General features: G+C 36.4%; 2 protein-coding genes across 4 annotated transcripts in view; one reads left to right on the top strand and one right to left on the bottom strand.

The window, feature by feature from the left end:
• The window catches only part of FBXO28 (F-box protein 28), a 30,435-nt gene extending 5,468 nt beyond the window's left edge, over nucleotides 1–24,967 (top strand). Inside the window, exons 2-6 of one of the 3 annotated variants that reach the window (XM_060091381.1) lie at nucleotides 4,901–5,010; nucleotides 8,646–8,784; nucleotides 17,557–17,691; nucleotides 18,383–18,578; nucleotides 20,318–24,967. In XM_060091381.1, coding sequence (XP_059947364.1) covers nucleotides 4,901–5,010; nucleotides 8,646–8,784; nucleotides 17,557–17,691; nucleotides 18,383–18,578; nucleotides 20,318–20,712 — 975 coding nt within the window. In that variant the 3' untranslated portion in view covers nucleotides 20,713–24,967. Of the gene's footprint in view, nucleotides 1–4,900; nucleotides 5,011–8,645; nucleotides 8,785–16,576; nucleotides 16,656–17,556; nucleotides 17,692–18,382; nucleotides 18,579–20,317 lie in introns of those variants that run through there. The other 2 variants (XM_060091383.1, XM_060091384.1) reach the window with 2 other exon arrangements.
• The window catches only part of TP53BP2 (tumor protein p53 binding protein 2), a 193,791-nt gene that overhangs the window by 137,861 nt on the left and 29,779 nt on the right, over nucleotides 1–26,151 (bottom strand). The gene's annotated exons all lie outside the window — the stretch shown is intronic.

Genomic DNA, 26,151 nt, shown 5'->3' with positions numbered 1-26,151 from the left:
TATATGTATATATATAAACAATAAGTATCTATTTGCTAGAAGACCCTGATTCTTAATTTCATTTTTTGCCCCTGAGTAGCTGGATGACCTTGGACAAGTCATATAAACTCTTAAGGCCTCAGTTTTCTCACTGTAAAAAGAAAGGACGGGTTCTGGTGTCTACATCCCTTTCAGTTCAAGGGTCTAATAAGCAGCCTAATCTTTGATAATAGCTTCCTAATTAATTGGATAAAAACATGAACTGTTCATTTGAAAACTGCAGAGCACGAAATGAGTACATAAAAATGTGATTCCATTACAGTATTTCCTTGATTCCAAGGTATAGTTTCATATTTTAACCTTTTTTTTTCCTCTTTTTTTTGGTCGCACCGCATGGCATGCGGGATCTTAGTTCCCCAACCAGGGATAGAACCCAAGCCCCCCCGCAGTGGACGTGCAGTGTCTTAACCACTGGACCGCCTGGGAAGTCCCCATTTTAACATTTTTGAAATGAGAATGCATCTTGATCAAATTGCATGTATATTATTGTGGCAGTACTTTTTTTTCTTCCAGAAGAGCTTTTATTAAATTGATAACATATCTTAAAGTCTTTACAGCATCTTAAACAAAATTGAAGAAGCCCAGCATACTATATTTCAAGGCATCTAAGATATCTGAGAAAGAAATGCTGGCAATTATATTGTAATATATCATATATTGGAAGACCATTCCACTGTCAGATGTTAAAAGATGAAAAGTGTACATCTTAGAATCAACTAAGATTTGATATTAGAGATTAGGTTTAACAGGAAAAGTGTACATTTCCTGGATTTATGGTGTATGTGTCTTGCATTAAGAAGGGCCATAGTGGCACAACAAAAAAGATTTCTAAATAAACACAAGTGAAGAAAAATTTTTATTACTGACCACTTAAGTTAGAAAATGATAAAAAGAATAAACATGGCATTTTAAATCTTGAAGTAATTAACAAAGAAAAAACCAAATCTGTTCTTCATACTAGAGCAGCAAATATATAACAGAGGGGCCAAGCTAAACGTCTTCATTGTAGACTGATTTGTTCCATTAGTTCCCTTTTGTTTTTATAGTATATATTTTCCTAATCTCTAAATACACTGATTGTTTTTGACATAGTCATCATCTTTGTATATCAGATTCTAGAATTTTATTTTTCTGTCTTGGGTAAATTGCCAAATTGCTAGGATTTTTGTTTTGTTTTAATAACTGGAGAAATGAAATTTCTTCCCTTTAGCCTTGGGAAACAATTAAAATATCCCCAAATTTAGAGCTACACTTTACATAAGATAATTTTGTTTTGCAAGTTAACATACATTGTCAGCAGTTAACATTAAACTGCTCACCTTGGGGAAAATTAGTGGATTGCTGTTTTTCAGAGGTCACTTTGCTTCCTTCTGAATCCTAAACAAAAGATAGATATATGCTCTGTCGTGTCTTTGTTTTTATGCTATCGGTCGGTCAGTGCTTATAGAACATTTATGAATGGAAGAATACCACATTAAAATCTGTTCTTGGGCTTCCCTGGTGGCGCGGTGGTTGAGAGTCCGCCTGCCGATGCAGGGGATACGGGTTCGTGCCCCGGTCTGGGAAGATCCCACATGCCGCGGAGCGGCTGGGCCCGTGAGCCATGGCCGCTGGGCCTGTGCGTCCGGAGCCTGTGCTCCGCAATGGGGGAGGCCACAACAGTGAGAGGCCCGCGTACAGCAAAAAAAAAAAAAAAAAAAAAATCTGTTCTTTTCCTACAATATTGACTAATGCTTCAAATCTTTTTGGCTTTTGTGGTGCTATTCTAGTTTGTCTGTCTTTGTGACCTCCTATTTTCTAATTTTTTTTTAGTTGAAGTATAGTTGATTTACAGTATTCGTTTTAGGTGTATATTTTCTGATCCTTTTTACCAGCTTTTAGTTATAATGGTCAGTTGAGGCTCCATTTATAAGCCTTTATTTTCTTGTCTTTTACTTCATTTGGGATTCATCTGCAGTGGTTTCAGCTATCTTCACGTGAAATTTCCAGAACCATATCTTTAGTCCTAACATTACAGTTGCTTCCAGAAAATGACCAATCAACTGTACCAATACTAGATCTCTCCCAAAATGGGTGATCTTTTTCCTTTTAAACTTACTTCTCATTACTGTTTGATTTTCCTGCTCAAAACCTGAGAGATTTTATTCCTCTCAGCTTTGCCTACATATCCGATCTGTCTTCAGAAGTAGTTTGCTTGCTAATGGTTTATTCCTTCCAGGCTTTGTGCCTTTGTTCTGTCAGTATTAACTTGGCAGTCCTTGTCCTGTCTTCCTTTAAAGCCTGGTTCAAATCTTGTATCATGTGAAGTCCCTTGGTTGACCGTATCTGATTATTTATTCATATTCTCATCCCCTAGTCAGTTGTATACGCATACTAGTCAGTACTCATTCCATTGCATTTCTAGATTATTAAGAGATACCTAAATTCTATTATTTAGCTGGATTCAGTGCAGCAAAATTCTAGTATAATAAAATAATTTAGAAACTACCTTGGAAATTAGTACAGCAGTAATTGACCTTAATTTTTCACTTTGTAAATAAACTTTTTTTTCAGTTTTGAGATGTAATTGATACATAGCACTGTATAAGTTTAAGGTGTACAGAATAATGATTTGACTTTTAAAAAAATTAGGAAATCATCACCACAGTGGGTTTGGTTCCAGTATTTAACTCAGAAATTATCAAAGAGGTTATAGAGTCCACAAATAGAAAAAGTATTTTTCTACAAAGTTGTGTTAGAGGGTGTCTCACATCAAGTTTTAACAACGTTAACAACAATGCAACCCCCAATTTTTGTTCCTCAGAGGCACCACTTTCAAGTCTTTGGGTTGTTTGTCTTCTATTTGATAATATCTGTTGACTTCCTACTACGAAAGATGAGAATTTAGCCTGCTTTATTCCCCCTCATCACACACAAAAAGACATACTCTCTTTTCCTTCCTCCAGTAACATGATAAAATTTCTTTTTTCCTCACATAAAGTTCAGTACCAGTGTTCATGGCAACGTGTTTACGCAGGATTAGGGCACTGGTTCTCATTTGTGGTCCAGGTTTACCAGAGGGGTTTCCAAGACCCTTTTAGGGAGTCTCTACAATATAAAATATTTTCATTACTTTACTAATATATTATTTGCAGTTTTCACTCTCATTCTTTAATGCAGAAGAAGCAGATATGAAAATTCACTTGTTTCTGTTAAACCACGGATCAGAGATTTGTAAAAATGTAACTCATTAAATATTTTGTTTTAGAAACAGTTACTTATGTTAATACATATTGGGTTGTATTTTTCTTCAGTAGACACTGAACAAATGTTTATAACTTACTAGTTAGAAATAGATTCCACCATATTTTAAAATACAATTTTTTAGAATTACTCTTAGTACTTAAACCTTATTATGTTTTCATTTACTTTGAAATGAAAAGAACTGTTTACCTTCATACCTTTCATTTGGCATACTGGGATTTAGGGAATAGCTAGTATTTAATATTAGAATATCAAAACCATTATTAGCTCAACCCAGTTTACCAGAATTTTTGTCCCTATAATCTCAGGAGAAAGCAAACTTGTATCAAAAGTTTCATCAGTATTTCATTTCAAGTATTTGTCAAGCATTTGTTTTTAGGTGCTATGAGAGATAGAAGCATAAGACAGCCCTTGCCTAATTGACTTAGCCTTGATGTAGATTTATCTCAATAATATCTCAGTGTTGCACTTTCAGCAACACCTATATAGTGAGAATTAACGTCCAGGTTGATCACTTTGAGTCACTGCAAAATACTCAGGAAACAAAGAACAAATGTATTTTGTGTAGTAGGTTTCATTAAGATAAAAAAGATACTGGGATATCTCAGAAATATAAGAACTAAATATATGAAGCAAAGTTTTCAAATTAGTGGTAAGTTAAACAAAATTTATTTAACATAATTTTTATATAGCACTTTATAATTTACCAAGTGATTTATTAGTGTGTGTTATTTAATCCTAATGACATCCCTATATAGTAGATACTATCCATATTTTACAGATGTCTGATTCAGGCTTTCAAATAGAAGCTGACTTGCTCAAGGATGTATAATGGTTGGAGTCAAATTTAGGTGTTCTGACTTCAGATCCTGTACTTTTATTGTATAAAGACACCATGTTTTTAAAGGATTCAAAGTAGTTAAGTTTCTGCTGTACATGTTGAAATATTTTGGAGGATATGACAGTATCTAGTATAGGCTTTGGCCATCATAATCTGTCATACTTAACCCAAATCACTAGAAGAAATAATTAAAAACTCTCATTCTGGTTATAGATCATAAAAACTTTGTGAGCAGTTAGACTCAAGTTTGAATATGCTTTTGGCCAAAGGAGAATTTTCTTATTTCAAACTATTAAAAACCTTCAAATATGTTGTTTTAATGATCATCAGGATTATACTCTCTGACCATAATAGCAGGGATACATCCAGAACATTCAACAAATACCTAAAGTGAGACTCAGCACTTCCACTGCAGGGGGCATGGGTTCAATCCCTGGTGAGGGAACCAAAATCCTGCAAGCCGTGTCTCACAGCCAAAAAAATTAAATATATATATATATATATATATATATATATATATATATATATATATATATATACATATTTTTTTTAAGGAGTAAAGTATTCTTTACCTACACATAATACTAATTTTTAAATGCACTATTGTAATTTACAATGAGGGATTCACCCACATACACTGATTCAAAGATTCATATAGCAAACTGGGGAACAATACTGGCACAGAGTTTTGAACCATCAGTTATGAGCCTAATTTAATTGTTACCAATGTGGTTTTTACTTTTTAAAATTCTTCTTTCTCATTCTCTCTTCCCATAGGTTTGTAAAAGAATGGACTTGGTCTGCCAGAGAATGTTGAATCAGGGATTTCTAAAAGTGGAGAGGTACCATAATCTATGTCAGAAACAAGTTAAAGCACAACTCCCAAGGTATGTTATGGTTAGCATTGGCAATAATTTACAATTGGGGATTTTGTTTGTTTCTTGATTTTTTTTGTTTGTTTGTTTTTAATCTCACTAAGGGTTTACTTGGGTTAAATGGTTGCCAAATTTTTGTAGCAAAGGGTACACAGATCACAATAGATCATTTTACTATCGTTTGTTCAACTCTCACCATTATCTGTTCAACATTTTGGTTCAAACTAGGGCATTTAGGCAAGAAAATGAAATAAAAAGCATCCAGATTGAACAGGAAGAAGTAAAATTCTCTATTCACAGATGATATGATCTTGTATACACATGATGTTGTATATAAAATACGTTAATTATTAGAGCTAGAAATGAGCTCAGCAGGGATACTGGATACAAGATTAGTACACAAAAATCAATTGTATTGGGACTTCCCTGGTGGCCCAGCGGTTAAGTCTTCGTGCTCCCAATGCAGAGGGCCCAGGTTCAATCCCTGGTGAGGGAACTAGATCCCACATGCTGCAACTAAAGAAAGATCCCGTGTTCCACAACTAAGACCCAGCACAGCCAAATAAATCAATAAGTAAATAAATAAATGTATGTATGTATAATCCTATGCACTAGCAATAAACAATCCAAAAATGAACTTAAGACAATTCCATTTACAATAGTATCAAAAAGAATTTTAAAAACTTAGTAAAGAATATAACCAAAAAAGTATAAAACTTGTACATTAAAAACCACAAAACACTGTTAAAAGAAATTAAAGAAGACTTAAATAAATGGAAAGGCATTCTATGTTCATGGATTGGAGGATTTCACATTAAGATGGTAATACTCCTCAAATTGATATATATATATATTCAGTGCAACCCCTGTCAAAATCCTAGCAGTCTTTTTGCAGAAATTGACAGGCTGATCCTGTAATTCCTATAGAAATGCAAAAGGCACAGAATAATCAAAACAATCTTGAAAAAGAGCAAAATTGGAAGACTACCATTTCCCAGTTTCAGAACTTAATACAAAGTTACAGTAATCAAGAGTGTGGTGCTGGCATAAGGATAGACATACAGGGACTTCCCTGGTAGCGCAGTGGTTAAGAATCTGCCTGCTGCGCCCTGGTCTGGGAGGATCCTACATGCTGCGGAGCAACTGAGCCTGTGTGCCGCGGCTACTGGGCCTGCGCTGTGGAGCCCACGAGCCACAGCTGCTGAAGCCCACGAGCCTGGAGCCCGTGCTTTGCAGCAGGGGAAGCCACCGCAGTGGGAAGCCCGCACACCACAGCAAGGAGTAGCCCTCGCTCACTGCAACTGGAGAGGGCCTGTGCGCAGCAATGAAGACCCAACGCAGCCAAAAATAAAATAAATAAATAAAAATTAAAAAAAAAAAAAAAAAGGAATCTGCCTGCCAATGCAGGGGTCACAGGTTCGATCCCTGGACTGGGAAGATCCCACATGCTGCGGAGCAGCTAAACCCATGTGCCACAACTACTGAAGCCCGCGCGCCTAGAGCCCGTGCTCCACAATGAGAGAAGCTACTGCAGTGAGAAGCCCACGCACCTCAATGAGGAGTAGCCCCCGCTCGCCACAACTAGAGAAAGCCCACATGCAGCAACAAAGACCCAATGCAGCCAAAAAATAAATTAATTAATTTTTTAAAAAAGGATAGACATACAGATCAATGGAATAGAATTGAGAGTCCAGAAAGTGAACCCTTAAATTTTTAGTCAATTGATTTTCAACAAGAATGCCAAGAAAATTCAATGATGAAGGATTAGTGTTTTCAACAGATAACACTGGGACAAAAGAATGAAGTTGGAAACCTTTCTCAAACCATATACAAAAATTAACTGAAAATGAATTACAGGCTTAAGTGTAAATGTTAGTGCTGTATTATAAAACCTTGAGAGGAAAACATAGTCATAAACCTTCATGAACTTGCATTAGGCAGTGGTTTTTTAGATACGATACCAAAAGCACAAGTAACAAAAGAAAAAAGTAGACAAACGAGAATTCATCAAAGTTTAAAATTTCTGTGCCTCAAAGGACACCATCCAGAAAATGAAAAGACAGCCTGCAGAATGGGAGAAGACATTTGCAGCTCATTTATCTGTTAGAGGACTTATATCCAGATTGTATTAGAAACTCTTATAACTCAACAATAAAAAGATAAATAACCCCAATTTGAAAGTGGGCAAAGGATTCAATAGAAATTTCTTCAAAGAAGATGCACTAAAGGCCAAAAAGCCCATCAAAGATAGTCAGCATCATTAGTCATCAGGGCACTGCAAATCAAAATAGTATGGGATACTGGTTTACACCCACTAGGATGGATGGCTAAAATTTAAAAAGACAAATGTTGGGAAGGAGGTGGACAAATTGGAATTTTCACATGTTACTGGTGAGATTATAAAATGGTGCAGCCACTTTACAAAACAGTTTCTCAAAAAGTTAAACATAGAGTCACCAAATGACCCAGCAGTTTCACTCCTAAGTATATACTCAGGAGAAGTGAAAATATGTCCACACAAAAACTTGTACACACATATTCATAGCAGCATTGTTCATCATAGCCAGAAAGTGGAAACAACCCAGAGGTCCATCAACAGATGAATGGATAATCAAAATAATGGTATGTCCATATAATAGAATATTATTCAGCAATAAAAAGGAATGAAGAACTTCTGAGACGTGCTACAACATGGATGAACCTTGAAAACTATGCCAACTGAAAGAAGATAGACACAGAACACCACATAATATTATGATTATGATTCCAATTATCTGAAGTGTCCACAATAGGCAAATCCATAGAAACCGAAAGTAAATTAGTTCTTGCCAGGGGCTGGGTAATGGGAGTGACTGATAATGGTTATAGGCTTTCTTTTTTTTTTTTTTTTTTTAACATCTTTGTTGGAGTATAATTGCTTTACAATGTCTTGTTAGTTTCTGCTGTACAACAAAGTGAATCAGCTGTATGTATACATATATCCCCATATCCCCTCCCTCCCTATCCCACCCCTGTAGGTTGTCACAAAGCATCGAGCTGATCTCCCTGTGCTTTGCAGCAGCTTCCCACTAGCCATCCATTTTACATTTGGTAGTGTATATATGTCCATGCTACTCTCTCCCTTCATCCCAGCTTCCCCTTGACTTTCTTTTTGTGATAATGAAAATGTTCTGAAATTGGATAGTGGTGATGGGAACACAACTGTGAATATAGTAAAAACCACTAAATTGTACCCTTTAAAAGTGAATTTTATTGTATGTGAATTATGTCTCAATAAAACTTTTTAAAAGTTTAAATGAGTTGATTTTATAGGCAAAAATATATGGTCTCTTGTCTTTATGTCCATGTGTAATTCTTTCATTAATTTCTCTAATAGCCATTAGGCCTGACAAAGCCAAAGAACAAAACAAAAAAAAAAAACTAATTTTTTTCAAATATTTTATCAGTGAGTATTGGATTAATCCTTGGCAAGGATTTCTAAACATAGTGATTCATTTATCATGACAGTTAAACAAATTATGACCCAATTGTAGATTTCTAAATTAACATGTAAATGTTAGACTTACATTAAGGCATTTTGTTTGGTTAACATTGTAGTCCACAGTACTTCTTTTAATGGTTGCCTTTTTTTTTTTTTTTTTCCGTAGGAGAGAGTCAGAAAGGAGAAACCATTCATTAGCTCGTCATGCAGACATCCTCGCTGCTGTTGAAACAAGGCTGTCTCTCTTAAATATGACTTTCATGAAGTATGTGGACTCCAATCTCTGTTGCTTCATCCCAGGAAAGGTAAAATAGAATCCCTTACCTAGAACAGCTGGGTTGCACTATGTAAACTTTAAATTATTATAAAGTTACAGAGTGATTTTTTAAATAATAGAATTATTTCTACTTCTTTGAATGCATTTCTATGAATGGGTTTGTTTAGCTTCTGTGCAGTAACATATACATATGTATCATTTATGTGATCTTTATATTTAAAATTACATTTTGAAATATACTGTAGAAGCGCTACCATTCTTTAGGAAAGCTTTTTAAGGGTTCATACTCAAGAAAAAATTTTGCGCTTTTACTTTTTGTTAAGATGCCAGAGATACACCAATGAATAGGATGGGTATTGTCCCTGCCTTCAAGATTGTTACGGTTTGGGGGAGGTGGAGTAGAAGAGACAAGCTGGTTTGGTTTCGTTTGAGAAACGTTTCATGAAGACAACTTACAAACCTCCAGGTTTGACAAGAATAGATAATTCCTGTGTAACAGTGTACTCAGAGCTAAGTCATAGTGCTGTTTAACACAGAAATAAGTATATTGTGGTATATTTATTGTTACTAAGTTAATAAAGATCCCAGCGTTCAACATGCTACTCATACCTTCACTAGGATCTTGCTTCTTGAATGGAGTGTAAATTCAGAATGAAATAATGTCTATTATCTTTTTATGTCAAAGAGATGGAGGTAGAATTAAAGGTCATTTTGCTACTTAGTTGATACTGGCAAAAGGTTCCCTTAACATGGTTGGAACTAATTAATACCTAGTAAAATTTGAATGTTCTCTTTTTGTTATTTCCATAGATAATTAACATTGGCAATACTTTTAATGTACTTTCTCCATTTTCAACTTTCTGTGACATCTGTTGGGAGCCAGAGGAGTCCTGTTTCTTTTTTTTTTTTTTTTTTTTCGGTACGCGGGCCTCTCACTGCTGTGGCCTCTCCTGTTGCGGAGCACAGGCTCCGGACACACAGGCTCAGCGGCCATGGCTCATGGGCCCAGCCACTCCACGGCATGTGGGATCTTCCCAGACCAGGGCACAAACCTGTGTCGCCTGCATCGGCAGGCGGACTCTCAACCACTGCACCACCAGGGAAGCCTTCCTGTTTCTTATTTAAAGTATACTTTGGTATAGCTCACTTCCCTCACGTTAGCTACCGATGCTTCTGCACGGTACTATAAAAGGGTGACCGGTTAGAAACTTTAGATTCTGATTCTTATGCCAGATTTTATCCAGGTCTGATTCATAGGCCTTAACTCTTAAATGTTCCTGGGATGTTCACTGAACTAGAATAGGTTGTCTCCTGTAGCCTTGTAGTTTTTATTGCATAACATAAGGTTATGAATAGTTAAGACTCATCTCCAAGCTTCATAACCTTAGAGACAATTCAGTCAGTTGTTAACGAGAGTTGAGTAGTTTGCAGCAAAGTCCATATGGCCTGCAAAGCCAAAGATATTTTAGTACCTGACCTTTGCAGAAGTTGCCCGTCTTTTGTTCTAATTTATCAGGATCATGTGATTAGAATGATATTTACTATCTATACAAATGAAGTTGAATCTAGTTGAGTCCTGCTGGTTTTTTGGAAACCACTTGTTTTTGCTTTTAATTCTAGTACCAACTGAGGTGGTGGTAGCAATGGAGAATGTCCTCAGCTTTCAAGCTGATGTGTATCACCCTGGACATTTGCTCTGGACAGCTCCTTAACTGAGACCTTTACCTTGCCTGCAGTGGAAAAGTCTTCTATTTTTCCTTCATTGTACCCATTTCTTCCAAAGATCTTATCCTGATTTATTTTTCTCCTACAAATCTGAACTTGACTGGAAAAACAACCCCCAGAAAACAAATAATTTTTGTTTTTATTATCACCTTGGCTTCTTCTCTTTCTTACAGGTGCCATCTATATAGCTTATACCTTGCCTAAAACAACACTGTATACTCAAATTATTACTTTTTATTTTTATGTAGCTGGTACTTTTTAGCTTAGACTAAATCTAAACTGCTAACTTACACAGTTTGCAGTATTTGGGTTGTTTTATGATTGTTCCTTTTTGAACTTCTCATCCTTAAACTTTCACATTCTATCTTCAGAACATAAGGATGTGGCATTAATTTTCTCATCCTTAAGTGAAGACATTCTATAAAATAATTTTCTTTCAGTTTAGCGTATAATCTTTATTTGGTATGTGATTTCTGTAGTATTTTATTCTTGGTTTTCCCAGGATCTTGCTCCCGGGTTATACTTAAAAGTTCAGGTGCTCTTATACTTTGTAAGAGAACTCTTTTTGTGGTTTTGTATAGAATATATCCATTTTGTTAAAATTCAGGTCTCCAGTAGGGATTTCATCTCACAAATTATTTTTCACAAGTTACTTAAGTCAATCTGGGTAATATCCACATTAGTTTAAATTAGATTGCCTGATATGTAACAGAATTTTGGACGTTTAACAGTGGGGAAAATTTTTTTCTTTTAATTATTCTCTGAAAGAACAGTTGAATTTGTTCATAAAATTAAATGGCAGGATGAAGACAGAAGATTAAATATATGTTTACCTCTTAATTTCTCCCAGAACTCTAGTCAGTGGAGTGGAGTAAGTGATCTAATTTTTAAAAGGAAAAAAGATAAAGACCCATGAAAATGAGGTCAGAAAGTAGACAGTAGCAACAGAATTTTGGAAGCTGAAGAGTAGATGAATAAATGGTAACTGACTTAGCAGAACTGAGAAAGTTAATTCTTAAACTGGGAGTGGGGGTTAATTCTTAAACTGGGAGTGGGGGAAGCTGGGAGGCAACCCAGTATGCACAACTGAACCTCTAGAAAATTCTAGGTGGAAAGCTCCAAGCATTTCTGAAAATGGGGCTAAAACAGGAAGGTTGGTTGAGAATCTATATTTAAGAATGATTTAAACCTATAGGTCCCTTCTCCAACTCTAAACAAGCTAGATCATTGCCCTTCTACTCAGTGAAAACCTAAGGCTTATTCACTGGAGGGGTTTAAAATGGAGTCTCTTGACAAGGAAACCATACTAATAGCAAGGGCATTAAAAGAAAATCTATCTAAAGATTTCAGACTACTTGGGAGTTTGCCACTATGGGCTATGGCAGGGATCAGCAAACTTTTTCTGTAAAAGGCCAGATAATAAATATTTTTGGCTTTGTGGACCACATGGTCTGTGTCATGAATACTCAACTCTGAGAAACAGCCATGATTCTACAACATGTGGTAAATGAATGGGTGTGTGCTTGTGTTCCAGTAAAAACCTTATTTACAAAAATAGGCACAGGTCATTTAGGGCCATAGTTGCAGACTGACCACTACATTGATGTTGCATTCATCTTTTCTCAGAACTAGAGTTTAGATTCTTAGCTTATTCCTGTATACATTTCTCAAGTCTTCTGTCTGACATATAGAAGTCAAACTTTTTATAGTAAGCTCTTGGTCAATATCAGCAGTTCACACATACTGAAAAACACATGTGAGCAGAGGCCAACTAACCATTCTGGGAGATACAGTAATGAAAAAAAGACATGAATACTTTTCTTCTCTTCACCATTACTAACAGCCCCAGTAACCCTTTCGTGCTTATTGAAACACAAAAGTCAGTGTTTTCACAGTGTAAATGATTATGTAAGATCATGAAGCTAGATTTCCCTGAACAAACATAAAATCTGCATATTATGTATTATTGGTTTGTTTTTAACGTTTTTGATGAAGAATAACTAGCGGTGGTCACTTTCTTTATTCCTTTTTTGGGGGGTAACTTTTTGTTTTGATACATTTTCACATTTACACAAAAATTGCAAAAATATTACAAGGAATTCCCATATATCTTTTATCCAGGTCAGCAATTATTTACCTTTTGTCTCATTTGCTTTTATTCTCTCTCTGCATACATATTTTATTTTTTTCTGAACCATTTGAAGATAAGTTGGAGCTACTGTGACCCTATATTCTTAAATATTTCAGTGTATTCCCTAAGAACTAGGACATTTTGTTACTTAACCACTGTACAGATATCAAACTCAGGGAATTTAACATTGATTCAATACACTTATCTAATCAGTAATCTGTATTTAAATTTCATTTCTTATCCCAATAATAGTTTTCCTAGCTATTCTTTTTTTTTTTTTTCTTTTGGCTGCATTGGGTCTTCGTTGGTGTGCGTGGGCTTTCTCTAGTTGTGGCGAGCGGGGGCTATTCTTGGTTGCGGTGGGCAGGCTTCTTATTGCGGTGGCTTCTCTTGTGGAGCATGGGCTCTAGGCGCGTGGGCTTCAGTAGTTGCAGCACGCAAACTCAGTAGCTGCGGCACATGGGCTCAGTAGTTGTGGCTCACGGGCTTTAGAGTGCAGGCTTAGTAGTTGTGGCACACGGGCTTAGTTGCTCCATGGCATGTGGGATCTTCCCGGACCAGGGATCAAACTCATGTCCCCTGCATTGGCAGGCGGATTCCCAACCACTGTGCCACCAGGGAAGTCCCCTTAACTATTCTTATTTCTGAGTCCAGAATTCAATCTAGGATTACACATGGACTTGTTAATCCTCTTTAATGTGAAATAATTCCCTACACTTTGTGTTTCTTGAGCTTCACATTTTTGAAGGTTGTAGGTCAGTTATTTTAAGGAATAAATATCCTTCAATTTGAGTTTACCTAATGCTTCCAGAATGTTGTATTTTTGTTTCTCTTAAAATTAGTTTTAATGTGAAGACATTCTTAAAAATATCTATTACTTGGAAGCATTTCCTCCTTTCACTATGCTGGTCCCCAAGTAAATATATACAGTCCACGAACCTTTAAAATTAAAAAAGAAGAATCAATCTATTCTTATTGATTTTTTTTTTTTTTAGGTCTCTGCTCTTATCCCCCTATACCCCACCTTTCCCACCATCTTGGCTAACTAGAAGTTCTGATCAGCTTTTTGTGTGCTCCATTATTAAGTATAAGCAAGGAGTAGAGAATTGCCAGACTAATATGAAACACAGAATGAAACAAATGGGGAAAAATACACCTTTGAGAAAGCAATACAAGGATATGAAACTTAAAGAAACTGTGACTAATAGTCTAAGAGAAATAAGAAAATATATAGTCAAACACATGCCATATAAGGAAATATTTACAAATATGGAAGAAACAATTTTAAGTAAGCGGAAAGGAAAATTAAGGAAATCTCAAATGGAACAAAAAGACAGAAAATGAGAACATATGAGGTTCAGTATTTTAATAGGAGCTTTGTTTGCTAAACAGTAGATTAAACAAGATAGAAATTCTCTCATCTATAGTAGTAGAAATACTTAAATGATATTCATAGTATGTCATTTATTACTGTGCCAATTTAAACATAAGCATGATATTAGTAAACTGCATGTGTTAGAAATATGATAGCTGTTCACATTTGGTTTCTTACCATACTTTTTTAAAACTTAATAATAGTTATGAAAATATTTTTATCTCAAACTTGGGTAGGATTCGGCATGTGGCATATTATTTGAAAGGTGTACAAAGAGCCATTAAAGAGTTTAGGTGACCTGCCTAAAACCTGTGATCTTTATACTGGACACAAGACTCACACATTACATTCTTGTTGCTAAAGTAATTTTCAGAAAGTGATTAAACCTACTCAGAAATTGAAATATTTTAAAAATCAGGTAAATACTATGCTTTCTTAATACGTGCCTCTAAAGCCATTGTAGCCACTGATGACTCTGAATGCTAGAAGCAGTTTGGTTCTAACATGCTGTGTCCTTTTTTCTTCACGTTGTCCTTTGCTTATAACTTATGGACAGAGGAAAGAAAAAAAAATATATATATATATATATATATATTTTTTTTTTTTTTTTTTTTTTTTTTTTTTTTTTTGCGGTACGCGGGCCTCTCACTGCTGTGGCCTCTCCCGTTGTGGAGCGCAGGCTCAGCAGCCATGGCTCATGGGCCTAGCCACTCCGTGGCATGTGGGATCTTCCCGGACCGGGGCACGAACCCACGCCCCCCTGCATCGGCAGGTGGACCCTCAACCACTGCGCCACCAGGGAAGTCCCAGAAAATATTTTTAATTTTATTGAAAACATGGATGAGTCCATTTAACTAAATAACCTCTATATAGTAAGCTTTGAAAACATTGTTTCCTAATGGAAGACTTGAACAAATGGAAAGAGATACCTTGCTTTCACACTATATTTAGAAGGCTGAATACAGTAAAGATGATTATTTCACAAATTGGTTTACAGATGTGATTTAGTATTAGTAATCCCTATGGGATAGTTTGATATGAAATTAATTCTGAAGAATCAGGGTTATGAAAGAGGATTCACTGCATAATAAATTTCTTTTAAAAACCTAGAATAAAGGCATGGTACATAGTAGCACTACATACATGTTGATTTCCTATGCTGTCACCCGTCCATCCACATCATCCATCTCCTCAGTCCACTCCTCCTTTAGTCATGTATACCCTCCTCCTGCTCAGACTTCTCTTCCCCATTGAAATTCTGCTTATTTCTCATTGCCAAGTCCTTCATTAGGCCTGCTCAGTTCTCTCAAACAGATCTTATTTCTCTCTACTTTCTTTTTCACACAGCACTTTGCTTGTACATTGAATTTACTCAGTTTGAGCTAGCCTTTGCTGTGTATGGGTCTTTCACTAAGTCTTCTTGCACTGGATAAGATGTATGTTTTATTCATGCTTGAATCATTATAACAGTCATTTCTAGTCTAGCTCAAATATACTGTAAATATTCTTCTGTCTGCCAGTATTTATGTACATAAACATAACATAAATAGATCCATTAATAAAGCTGTGGATAAATACTCTTTCAAGTATTATGTATTTTTAAAAAATTCCTCTCAATAAAAATTCTGTTAACTGTAACCTTTATATTCAAAATCCGGCCTCTAAAAATCATATTCTTGTATTGACTTTACCCCTGTGGCTTGCCCCTAAACAGTTTTATTTAGATGTGTCAATATTAAGCAATTTATGATATTTGACCATCTCTGTCACTCATTTAACAGACGTTTATTGAGTATCTGCTCTGTGCCAGACACTGCTAGACTGTGGGGATCTGACAGTGAAACTAGGCATGGTCTCTTTAATTGAGCTTACTATATTATAGGAAGACAGACATAAACAGAAAAATGTAGTACTTAAAACTTGTAATGTGTATTCTGAAGGTAAAATAAAGGATTTGGTGAAGATGTTAACATGATTTAAACTGAAAGAGGGTTCAGAAAAGACTGCTTACTCTGAGAAAGTGTTACTGAGACCTGAAGGATGAGTAAGAAATTTGGGGCTAGAGAAGGTAGGGGAGATATGCAGGGAGAACATTCCAGAAAAGAGATCATAATGTGCAAAAACCCTGAGCGAAAAAGAGAGAGGGTTTGATGTAGTTCGAAGAGCTCATGGTTACTTTGTATCTGGAGCTGGAGTATACGGGCGTTGAGGCCAGCATAAAATGATACCGGAGCGTCGCAGTACTGATTTATAACACACATGTAAACGCTGATAAACACAGAGCTACTGTGGGTCAGTTAATATCCTAGCACTAGTACATAGACTCTCTGTCAATATGAAGGACCTTTAAAAAAAACTATTACTACTTTAGCTTATATATTTTGTAATTAACAATTTTGTAATCATATATAAATATTAGGGTTTTTTTTTTCAAAGCATTGAGCTTATGCTAGCTTCCATAAATTTTTACTGTTTGGAGATACAGATATAGGTTGCATGTTTCTAACCCTTGAACTTAAACAAGCCAAACTGACTCAGACCTTGAAGCCATTGCCATTGTTATTCCTGCCTAAATGCTTTTCTTCCCAGATCTTCCAGTTCCTCATCATCATTCAGCTTTACCTTAAATATGTCAAAGAAGCCTCTCCTGACCAGTAAATGCTTACAGGTTCGGATTTGTTCACATAATTAAATTGTAAGCCCAAGACAAAGTACTGTTTTCTTCATTTCTTTTTTTTTTTTAAATATTCATAATAGTTCCTAACATTGGTAGTTCAGTAAGTTTTTATTGAAAAAAATGTTATTTTCTTTTGGGATGAGTTCATAATCTAGTAGTAAAGCCAAAAATAAATGTATCACTTAACCACGAGTGCCTCGGGATTCTGCCTGTGACTATCCTATTCTGTATCTTCTCCCTTACAATGTCAGTCCCTGTTACGCCATTGGATACTGAGGCCTCTTCATCATTTGGAGTTTCTCTCCTGATCTCCTAACCTGTATCTCCAGATATGCCTGCCTGTCTAGTATCACCTGCATGGCCCATGTAATTCAAAACTAGCATATCTCCTCTCTTATTACATTTGCCTACATATACACCACCTTAGGCCAAGCCAATTCCTAGTCATCTCTCCAGGCCCACTGATGTGGCCTCTTCTGTGAAGTCTTCTCTGATTCACGATAAAGACACATCCTAACAGTTTAATTTTGCTGACATTTATTTAGCACACATGATGCTAGACTGACAAGGATCATCTCATTGCCCTGAGAGTCTAGAACGTGTTAAGGACTGTAATTTGTCCTGGTACTATTCTGCAAGATTTTATGTTTCTCTAGCAGTACTCAGCAGCCTGAATGAAGGAGAAGAAAAGGCCAGTTATAAGATTGTTCCATAGTTGGGTACTGGCTAGGTAAGTGCAGTAGTGGAAATGAGTGGGATTCAAGGTGGTTTGAGATATTTCGGTGACAGAATGGTTTGGCTGATTAACCCACAAGTCTTGTGAGGTGAAGACCCATTGGAACAGATGTCATCCAGACTGGAGATCTTCAGAGATGTGCATTATTATCTTCAGGTCTACGCCGAAGCCATAGGAGAAAGTAAGGCTGACCTCACAGGGATTAAAGCTGAGGGCAGAATGCTTAAGGAAGGTTCAGTTACCATTCCAGCAAGAGAATTAGGAATCGGGATTGTCAGCTTTCTTCTCCATGTATGTATGCCTTGTGTTTCCCCATTGCAATTATTATTAAAATGAAAAAGGATCTCTTGCTACCCTTTGGTGATAACAAGAAAGTGGGCTCTGAGGAGACTTGATTCCAATCCACAGCAAGTCTAAGAGAAACAAAACTTCAAGGATAGAGCACATAGTGGCGGTGTGAAAGAGCGAAGGAAATCAGGCTGAGTCCCTGGGGCTTTGGGAAACAGATTCAGACTAGAGTGAAGTAGGTTCAGAGGATTGGTAGAATATGGGTTTGGGTAATTCCCCCACCCCGACCCCTACTTGCATACAAGATCTAATCTCTTAGTTTAGTCTTCTAGTTTCTTTTTCTTTTGCAATTTGTATATCCCTCTTTACGTCACTTCTTTACGCATCTCTCTCCCCAGTTACACTGATTTCCTTCAGGGCAGGAGCTGTATTTTAATCATCCTGATTCCGTAGCACCAGTACAGTACAGAAAAGATGCTTAAATAAATATAATTATGAAATGTATAAAGTATTATAACAAGCCCAAAGCCATGTGTTACAGATGGTAATGTTATCAGTGGTCAGTATATCAGTTAAGTCACCTGTAGGTCTTTATAGGAATTGCAAAACAAGCAGTCACTTTGCTCCCTGTTTAGCTGTTTTCTTTAAAAAAAAATAATAAATCTAAAGTGCTAATGAGAGCTCATTATTTTAGGTGATTGATGAGATTTATCGTGTGTTGAGATATGTCAATTCTACCAGAGCCCCTCAGCGAGCTCATGAAGTACTTCAAGAGTTAAGGGATATTTCCTCCATGGCAATGGAATACTTTGATGAAAAGATTGTTCCAATTCTAAAGAGGAAATTACCAGGATCAGATGTATCTGGAAGACTCATGGGCTCTCCTCCAGGTATCTTTTGTTTATAATACGTTCAGTTTATAATGATGTTCATACATAGATTTGTAACTTGCTTTTCCCCCCCCACTTAACTGTGTATCTTGAACTTTTCTGGGTCTGTAACTGTATCTGCAACATAATTTTTAATGACAGATTGGGCTACAGACCATAATTTATGTAGCTGATCCACTACTGTTAAGCACATTTGTTTCCAGATTTTCAGTATTTGAACTATACTCTGAAGAATAATCTTGTGGCTAAATCTTTGTACATATCCACAACTTTTAACTTGGCATAAATTTATCAGAGCAAATTGCTGAGTGAAAAGCTATGTATATGTGAATGTTTTTTTATGTTTCTGACTAGTTAGTATTCATTATCCTATAACAGAATCAAATATACCAAACAAAACCCAAAAAATTCTTCATGGAAATAACCAGTTAATTATTTCAGCCCCTGGAGTATCTGGCTGCTACTTTAGAAGACACGGTGCATAAACCTGTCTTGAACATTGTCGGATCCTAGAGATTTGTGTCCTTATCTACTGAAAGAATGAATTGTTCAGTATCTTCAACTCTTGCAAATATTTTAAATCTCGGAACAAATTTTTAGTAAAATATTTTGTTCAGATTAGTTAGCTTCCTGGAGTACTCGGTGGGGTAACTGAGTGGCTGTCTGTAATTTAATAATAAAGCATACAGCATCTCAGCATTAACACATCTATTATTTATTGAGTACCTGTTATGTGCACAGCACTGTACTGTGTCCTGTGGGGACTAAAATGAAGTATAATAGATGGTGTCTTCTCTCAAGAATCTTATTATTTCAGAAGGTAAGACATATCCAGACTCAAATTATCGTAGGCAAGAGAAGTAGTTTAAAGGAGTGTCCATTTAAATGTCAAATGAGTAGCAGAGAGAATCTTAAGGAAGATAAAATCACTGTTGGCTGGTCTGATTGAGACTTCACAAGAGGTGAGAATTGATCTGAGCCTTGTTAGTTGGCTAAAGGTAAGCAGAGAGAGAAGGAAGAATGCATCAGCCAAGGAAAATATTCTGAGTATTTAAATGTATAAGGAGAAAATTAGCAAGATGGGTTTTAGTGTGTGGATGGATCCACCTGGTCCTTTTAGAAAAGCTTCAGGAGATAGGGTTTTTTAAAAGTAGGTTATTAGTTTAAAATAGTGATTTTATGCCCATGTTACATTCTATTATTCCTAAAACAGAATAGTTCCAAAGCCTTCCTACACCATGTCAGAAGTTCTTCCTGATCATCACATGTGAAGTAACCCACTTTTTGATGGTGTCCCTGTTGTTTGGCTAACGTTGAAGCCTTTGCATATAACTAAGTGCAGAGAGGATTTGCGAACATGATAGGTCTGTACTTCTAACTCAGATGTTTATGTTTGCTTGTGTGAAATAATTCTACTCTAATTTTACTACTTACATTTTCTTACTAGGTCCTAAAAATGCTTTATAATGTTTTAAATCCAAGTTTATGCCATTAAATGCCCATCTCCATTTGCTTGCATTCCACATATTGCCCCATGAACATGAGAATCAGAATTCAGACTCATTTATAGTTAAGACAAGGTGTCTGATTAATCCATTAGATCAAGTAGATTGCAAAGAAGAAATGATCAGAAGTGATATTATAAAGGATGTTCTATTTTTGAGTAAGTTTAATTAATGAAGTATTACTGGTAGTGAGGCATTTTAAGTGACTGACCGTGTTAAACTATTTCTCCACAGTTCCAGGACCTTCTGCAGCCCTGACAACAATGCAGCTCTTCTCTAAGCAAAACCCGTCAAGACAAGAGGTTACCAAACTCCAGCAGCAGGTTAAGACAAATGGTGCTGGGGTGACTGTTCTCAGGCGTGAAATTTCTGAGCTTCGCACCAAAGTGCAAGAACAGCAGAAACAGCTTCAAGACCAGGACCAGAAACTGCTAGAGCAGACCCAGATCATAGGTGAACAGAACGCACGGTTGGCAGAGCTGGAACGCAAACTGCGGGAAGTAATGGAGAGTGCAGTAGGAGACTCCTCAGGGTCTGGGCAGAATGAAGAGTCTCCTCGGAAACGCAAAAAGGCCGCAGAAGCCATAGACTCTCTTAGGAAATCTAAACGTCTCCGGAGTAGAAAGTAAACCAGAATGTGCTTCTAGCTCCAGAGGAAGCCCTGACTTCGTAGCTTGAGCAGTTCTGCATATCAGGACACTGTGAGCAGCATGGTGTCCCTTAGCTCTAGGCTTTCAGAACACAACGTAAACTTGAACTCTCATGGTTGGGACAGTCTTTTCCCGCTTCTCCTGGTTGAACTGATGCACAGAATCCTTTTATTTTGCAATAGATTTGTACTAACCAGACCTATCCTATCATGTTTTGAGAAGTTAACTTTATTTCTGTGCAGATAATGTTTAAAGCAAGTTTATTTGTTTCTGCATATATGCACATTACATAAGGATCTTAAACCAGTCTTGACGGACTAGAAGTTAAGTTTAATACATAAGATGTCCTGTTCACTTGAAAGAAAAGACCTACTTTTTAAATGGACAGTATCTTGTTTTTTTAAAAAAAGTTGACTTTTTGTTATAAGTGACCTTTGTCTGGAATGTCTGAAAAGTAGTAAATGCTTTTTGGTATTGAAGTAATGGGTAACTAAAACGGACTTCCATAGTATTGGCTGTAGAAGGGGCCTCTACAGTATTGACTATATATTTTTATAAACTACTGGCAAGGGACTTACCCAGTTGTTATATACATGTTTTCGGTTCACTTTCGGGGCCATGTCCTACATTTGCATGGATGGATGCATGCACTGCCTAGTCAACTCACTTAAAAAGCTCTTGCACTGGTATTGATCTTGAACCTCTACACTTCTCCACTTTTTAGAGCAGCGTCTTAGTTCATTTAAGTGCTTAACATCTTCCACCACAACAGCTTGCCTCTGGGGGCGGGGTGGTATTTGTATGTCCATTTGTCCTCCAGTTTTACAAGAATAAGAGAGTATTAAAGCCCATTGCTTTATCTATTCTCTCTAGGGTTCAGGTACACTGGCTAAGGCAGAACCCCAAATTCTTTACATTGATGTCAGACTTCTGGCAACTAGTACTCTTCCTTACTTACTCACCACTGTGTATGCTCATTGATCAAATGTGGTCATGACCAGTGGTGTGAGTAGGGAACCCAACCTATGGGATGCAGTTTTGCCATTGAAAGAAAGTTCAGTGAAGAAAATGATACTATGAAAAAGCATTTTGATCGTTTCATTTCTGGGGAATGACCTGAGGGAAGCTTTCTAATATTAATTTCAAGCTTTCCTTATCCTGCAACTTTAAACAAAAGCTTTAATTTCGTTTGCACTCCTGTTTTGAGCTTGTAACTGGAAAAGCATGTCTTGCACTGTTCAACCTTCTAAGTGGTCACTTTAACAACCTCCAAATTGTGTACAGTGGTTATTTTCCCCACTTGTATATTTTTGAAACAGTCAACTATTACTGTCCTAGTTTTATTTTAATGTACTAAATTATGTAGTCATTATTTGCCTGTTAAGTTCTTTTAAACAACTGTTGCCTTGGGCTTCAGTTATTTAAGGTAAACTTAGGTGTGGTATAGAATACTATCCCTTTCCAGGTGGGAGTTTGACACCTGTATAAAACCTAAGGTTTTGGTAAGTACCTTAGTTGAATAAAAGCACAAGGTCACTACCTTTTTTTTATCTGTCCAACATGACATGGTTATGCATCCTTGAGATTAACCTCACCAAATGAAAATTTTTCTTATCAATTTTTAACATTGTCCTTACATAATATTGTCCTTAGATTTTGATCAATTCTTTGTCTAACTTTGAAACTCCATTTACAATGTAGTATGTTTTCAATGAAAAACCATAAAATAACATCCAAGTGTTTTCATGGTTTGTTGGGAAGGTAATTTTAAAATAAACAATTTCCAAAAAACATTTGTCAGCCAAGGTCATCCATAAAAGTCCCTGTCTGGAACTCATTTTCTCAGCAGGTCTCATTTGTTTAATCATAGGATTTAGCCATATTGTCACAACTTTGGAGGAGGCCTACTGGAATACTCATGGCCTTTAATAGTCTGCTTTCCTGGTGATAGGAAGACTTTTAAGTAACAGAGTACATGTTTACAGGCTTACAAAGGGATATAACCTCAGATGATCTTTTTAATAGTTGTTAATGAATTATTTAAAGTTCCCTGGGTCTCTTTTTAAACTACATCTGGACACCCTAAATGTATGTATAGTCTCAGTTAACATGAGTATTTGGCTTCCATAATAAGCACTCACTATTAAAAGATAGATTTTCTGTTTCAAAATTCAAATTTCTACAGTATACACTTGTAGTCATCTGCCCATAAGGTTAATGAGTTGCACTTGTTAATGCACGAATGTGGCGTAACAGTAGGTGATAAAGCACTACAGTTTGTTTTAAGTCTTAAATCTTAACTAGCTAAAACATGTTAGGATGTTGCCTTGGCCCATTTGATAGCTGTTATACTTGCATTTGGGTAGTATAACGGTATTTAAGTTTCAACAAATCACAAAATATTTCCTTCACCTAAAACTGACATATGTTACAGGAAAATTATTGTAAATTAGCCTCCCAAGAGAGAAACCATCCTGCCCTGGATTATAGGTCGGTAATTTAAATGCTGTAATGTTAATACTGTGTTGTCCTAGAACAACATTTTATAAAGTATTCCTGTCATCTTCCTTGGCTGTCTTTCAGAGGAGACTTCTCTAATAAGTCGTCCCACTTACGAACTGATGATGGTGCAATACTACAAACAGGTACCATGTGGAAGGGCCTATGGAGAAATGGAGAGGACTACCTCCTCACCCCCAACAGGATTCTCAGCTTATCTCCCACGTGGACTTGGCTTGGTTTTCACATATTCTGAATTATGTATTATTTTAGAACATGAGGATATAGAACCTAGTTTTTGTTTGTTTGTTTTGAGCTCCTCTTGATGTACAGAGCCTGGAAACAATGGGGCAAACACAAATGTAATCAGAGTAATCATACTGTTTTAAAAACTTGGGGTGCCATCAGGTCTAAAGCCACTGGTTTTGGAAGCAACTTTTTTTTGTAAAACGTGTTTTTGGAGTACTGAACTTTACAGGGGCTTGCCTTAATCTCTAGTAGTTTCAAATGTAGGCGCTATTATTCTACTTGTTAAAATGTTAAAATATTCTATGTAGCCCCTAAGGTGGGTAGAACAAAGTATAAGTAATGCCTAAATAAATAAGCTAAAAGGTGTCACTACAGCTGGATTTTTGAGCGAAAATGGACATATGAACATAGGCTATGTGTAATAAAAATAATGGCACCTTAAGATTGCACTATTTTATGCATTATTTTATATGCCATTTCATAGCCTGCACTTTAATCTCCAAAGAAACAATGTATGATGTCCCAGTTCCTTATTACTAACAAACTTTTTCCTAAGACAGGGCACTTAATTCTATTTTACTATACTGAAGTAGTTTCTTGGAGGTAGATTCCTCTTTTGAGTTCTCTATTTCCTTAGCCATAATATTTTCTAGGATCTAGGAACTCCCTATCTTGTCTATTTCCAACAGTATATAATTTTAATTTAATGTAATGTAAAATCTCATACTTGGTGATCAGCACATTCTTATATCCTGCTCTAGCAAAATAAGTACCATTTTTTAACACCAAACCTTCTAAAAGTAATCATATGCTGTAAGTAAGATTTGAAGCCAGGGATAAAGGCATTCTCAAAGGAAATGCCATGTATGATGCAGTCTCTTGGAAATGGCTGTTTCTAGTGTAAAATACAATTTGATAGGCCATTCAGTGATTTGACTTGGGATCGGAATTCCTTTTAACTAGTCCTCAAAAAGTTAATGAGTAAAGAACTACTTTAAAATAACAAACTTCTGTAGCCTGCCATCTGAGGTGAATTATTTTCAAGAAATCCTATATAATCTACAAAATGAAATTAGCAATTAGTTGACTGCTGCCTACCATGATTTTATTTTTAATAGCAATACATTTATATTTGTGGTAAACACTATAGGCGTAAGTAATGGCCTTTTCCAGCTTCCTAAGAATCTTTGTTAAATTTCTGAAATTGAAACATTAAATTGAAATTTTTCCTGTTGTGTCTGAAGAGAACCATGGGATTTAGAAGCATATTGGTAATCTATTAGGTCCATTGCCAAAGTATACATCAAAGCTATACCAAAAGTTTAGACGTGTTTAAAATTACTTTATGTGGTACCATGTCTGTTTACTTACGGTCATGAGCAACAATAAATTACAATAGTTTACCTTCTGGAATTTTAATTGTTATAACCTAATTCAATTACTGGAAAGTGAAAAACACCTCCCGGGCACACGACAGGGTACGTAAATAAATGTGTTTTTACCACTGTTACTTGTTTTCTTTGTATTTCATGCACAAAGATTATGGAGCTGTTCGTCTAACAAATGCCATGCTAATAGCTACCACCTCTTAAAGCAGTATATTGTGTTAGTTTAATCCTTATAGCCACTTTATAAAGCAGGTTTTACTCAATAAGGAAGTTAAACTCAGGTTAAGCAACATATCCAGAATGTTATACAAGTAAATGCCTAAGTGGGATTTGAACCCAGACCTACCTGCCTCCAAAGCTTATATATTTCTGCTACACTCTACTACATTCTAAAACAGCTGGGACCTATGAGACTCTAGATTACATGAATTCTTTAAACTCAATAAATATATAGAAGAACATTTCATACATCTACCAGAAGCAGTCTATGCCAAAAATCACTAATGTTAAGAGTAACATACAGGGGCTTCCCTGGTGGCGCAGTGGTTGAGGGTACACCTGCCGATGCAGGGAACACGGGTTCGTGCCCCGGTCCAGGAAGAGCCCACGTGCCGCGGAGCGGCTGGGCCCGTGAGGCATGGCCGCTGGGCCTGTGCGTCCGGAGCCTGTGCTCCGCAACGGGAGAGGCCACAACAGTGAGAGGCCCGTGTACCGCAAAAAAAAAAAAAAAAAGTAACATACAGAGCTTAAAATCATGAAGACTAGGCCTGAAGGAGGCAACTTTTGTCCTAAAGTTCTTTGACAATGGATTTACACTAGGCATATAGGTAAAAGAAAATATTTTTAAGGCTTCTAAGAACCTGTATCCTTAAATAGGCAGTCCTGGCAAGAGATGTAGCTGGAGACCACTAGCACATGTCCGTAGTTGCCTTACTATAATGTTGGCTACCAGTCAATAAAAAAGTAGCGACCACCAATTCTCTTGTCCTGCCGGGGAAGAATACTCGTTCTCTTCTAGTTCTCTTTTCAAAATTCCTTCCAGCTCCAAGACTATTCAAAATTTCAATGCAATAAAATCATACAAATCAATTTCACCTCTTTCATAAAGATGTAACTAATAGGGAATTACTGGAAATGAAATTTTCTGAGGAAGAACACACTCTTCTTTGATACATACTTTACCCACTCACTTTGTTTACAACTTAGAAAAGAGATCACAGATGAACTTATGCTGAAAGATGAGGGTGACAGCTGTGGTATCAGTTACCCCAACACCATCACG

The sequence above is a fragment of the Mesoplodon densirostris genome, chromosome 2 (genome assembly GCF_025265405.1).
Source record: "Mesoplodon densirostris isolate mMesDen1 chromosome 2, mMesDen1 primary haplotype, whole genome shotgun sequence".
Lineage (NCBI taxonomy): Eukaryota > Metazoa > Chordata > Mammalia > Artiodactyla > Ziphiidae > Mesoplodon > Mesoplodon densirostris.
This window is presented reverse-complemented; position numbering and strand designations above follow the sequence as displayed.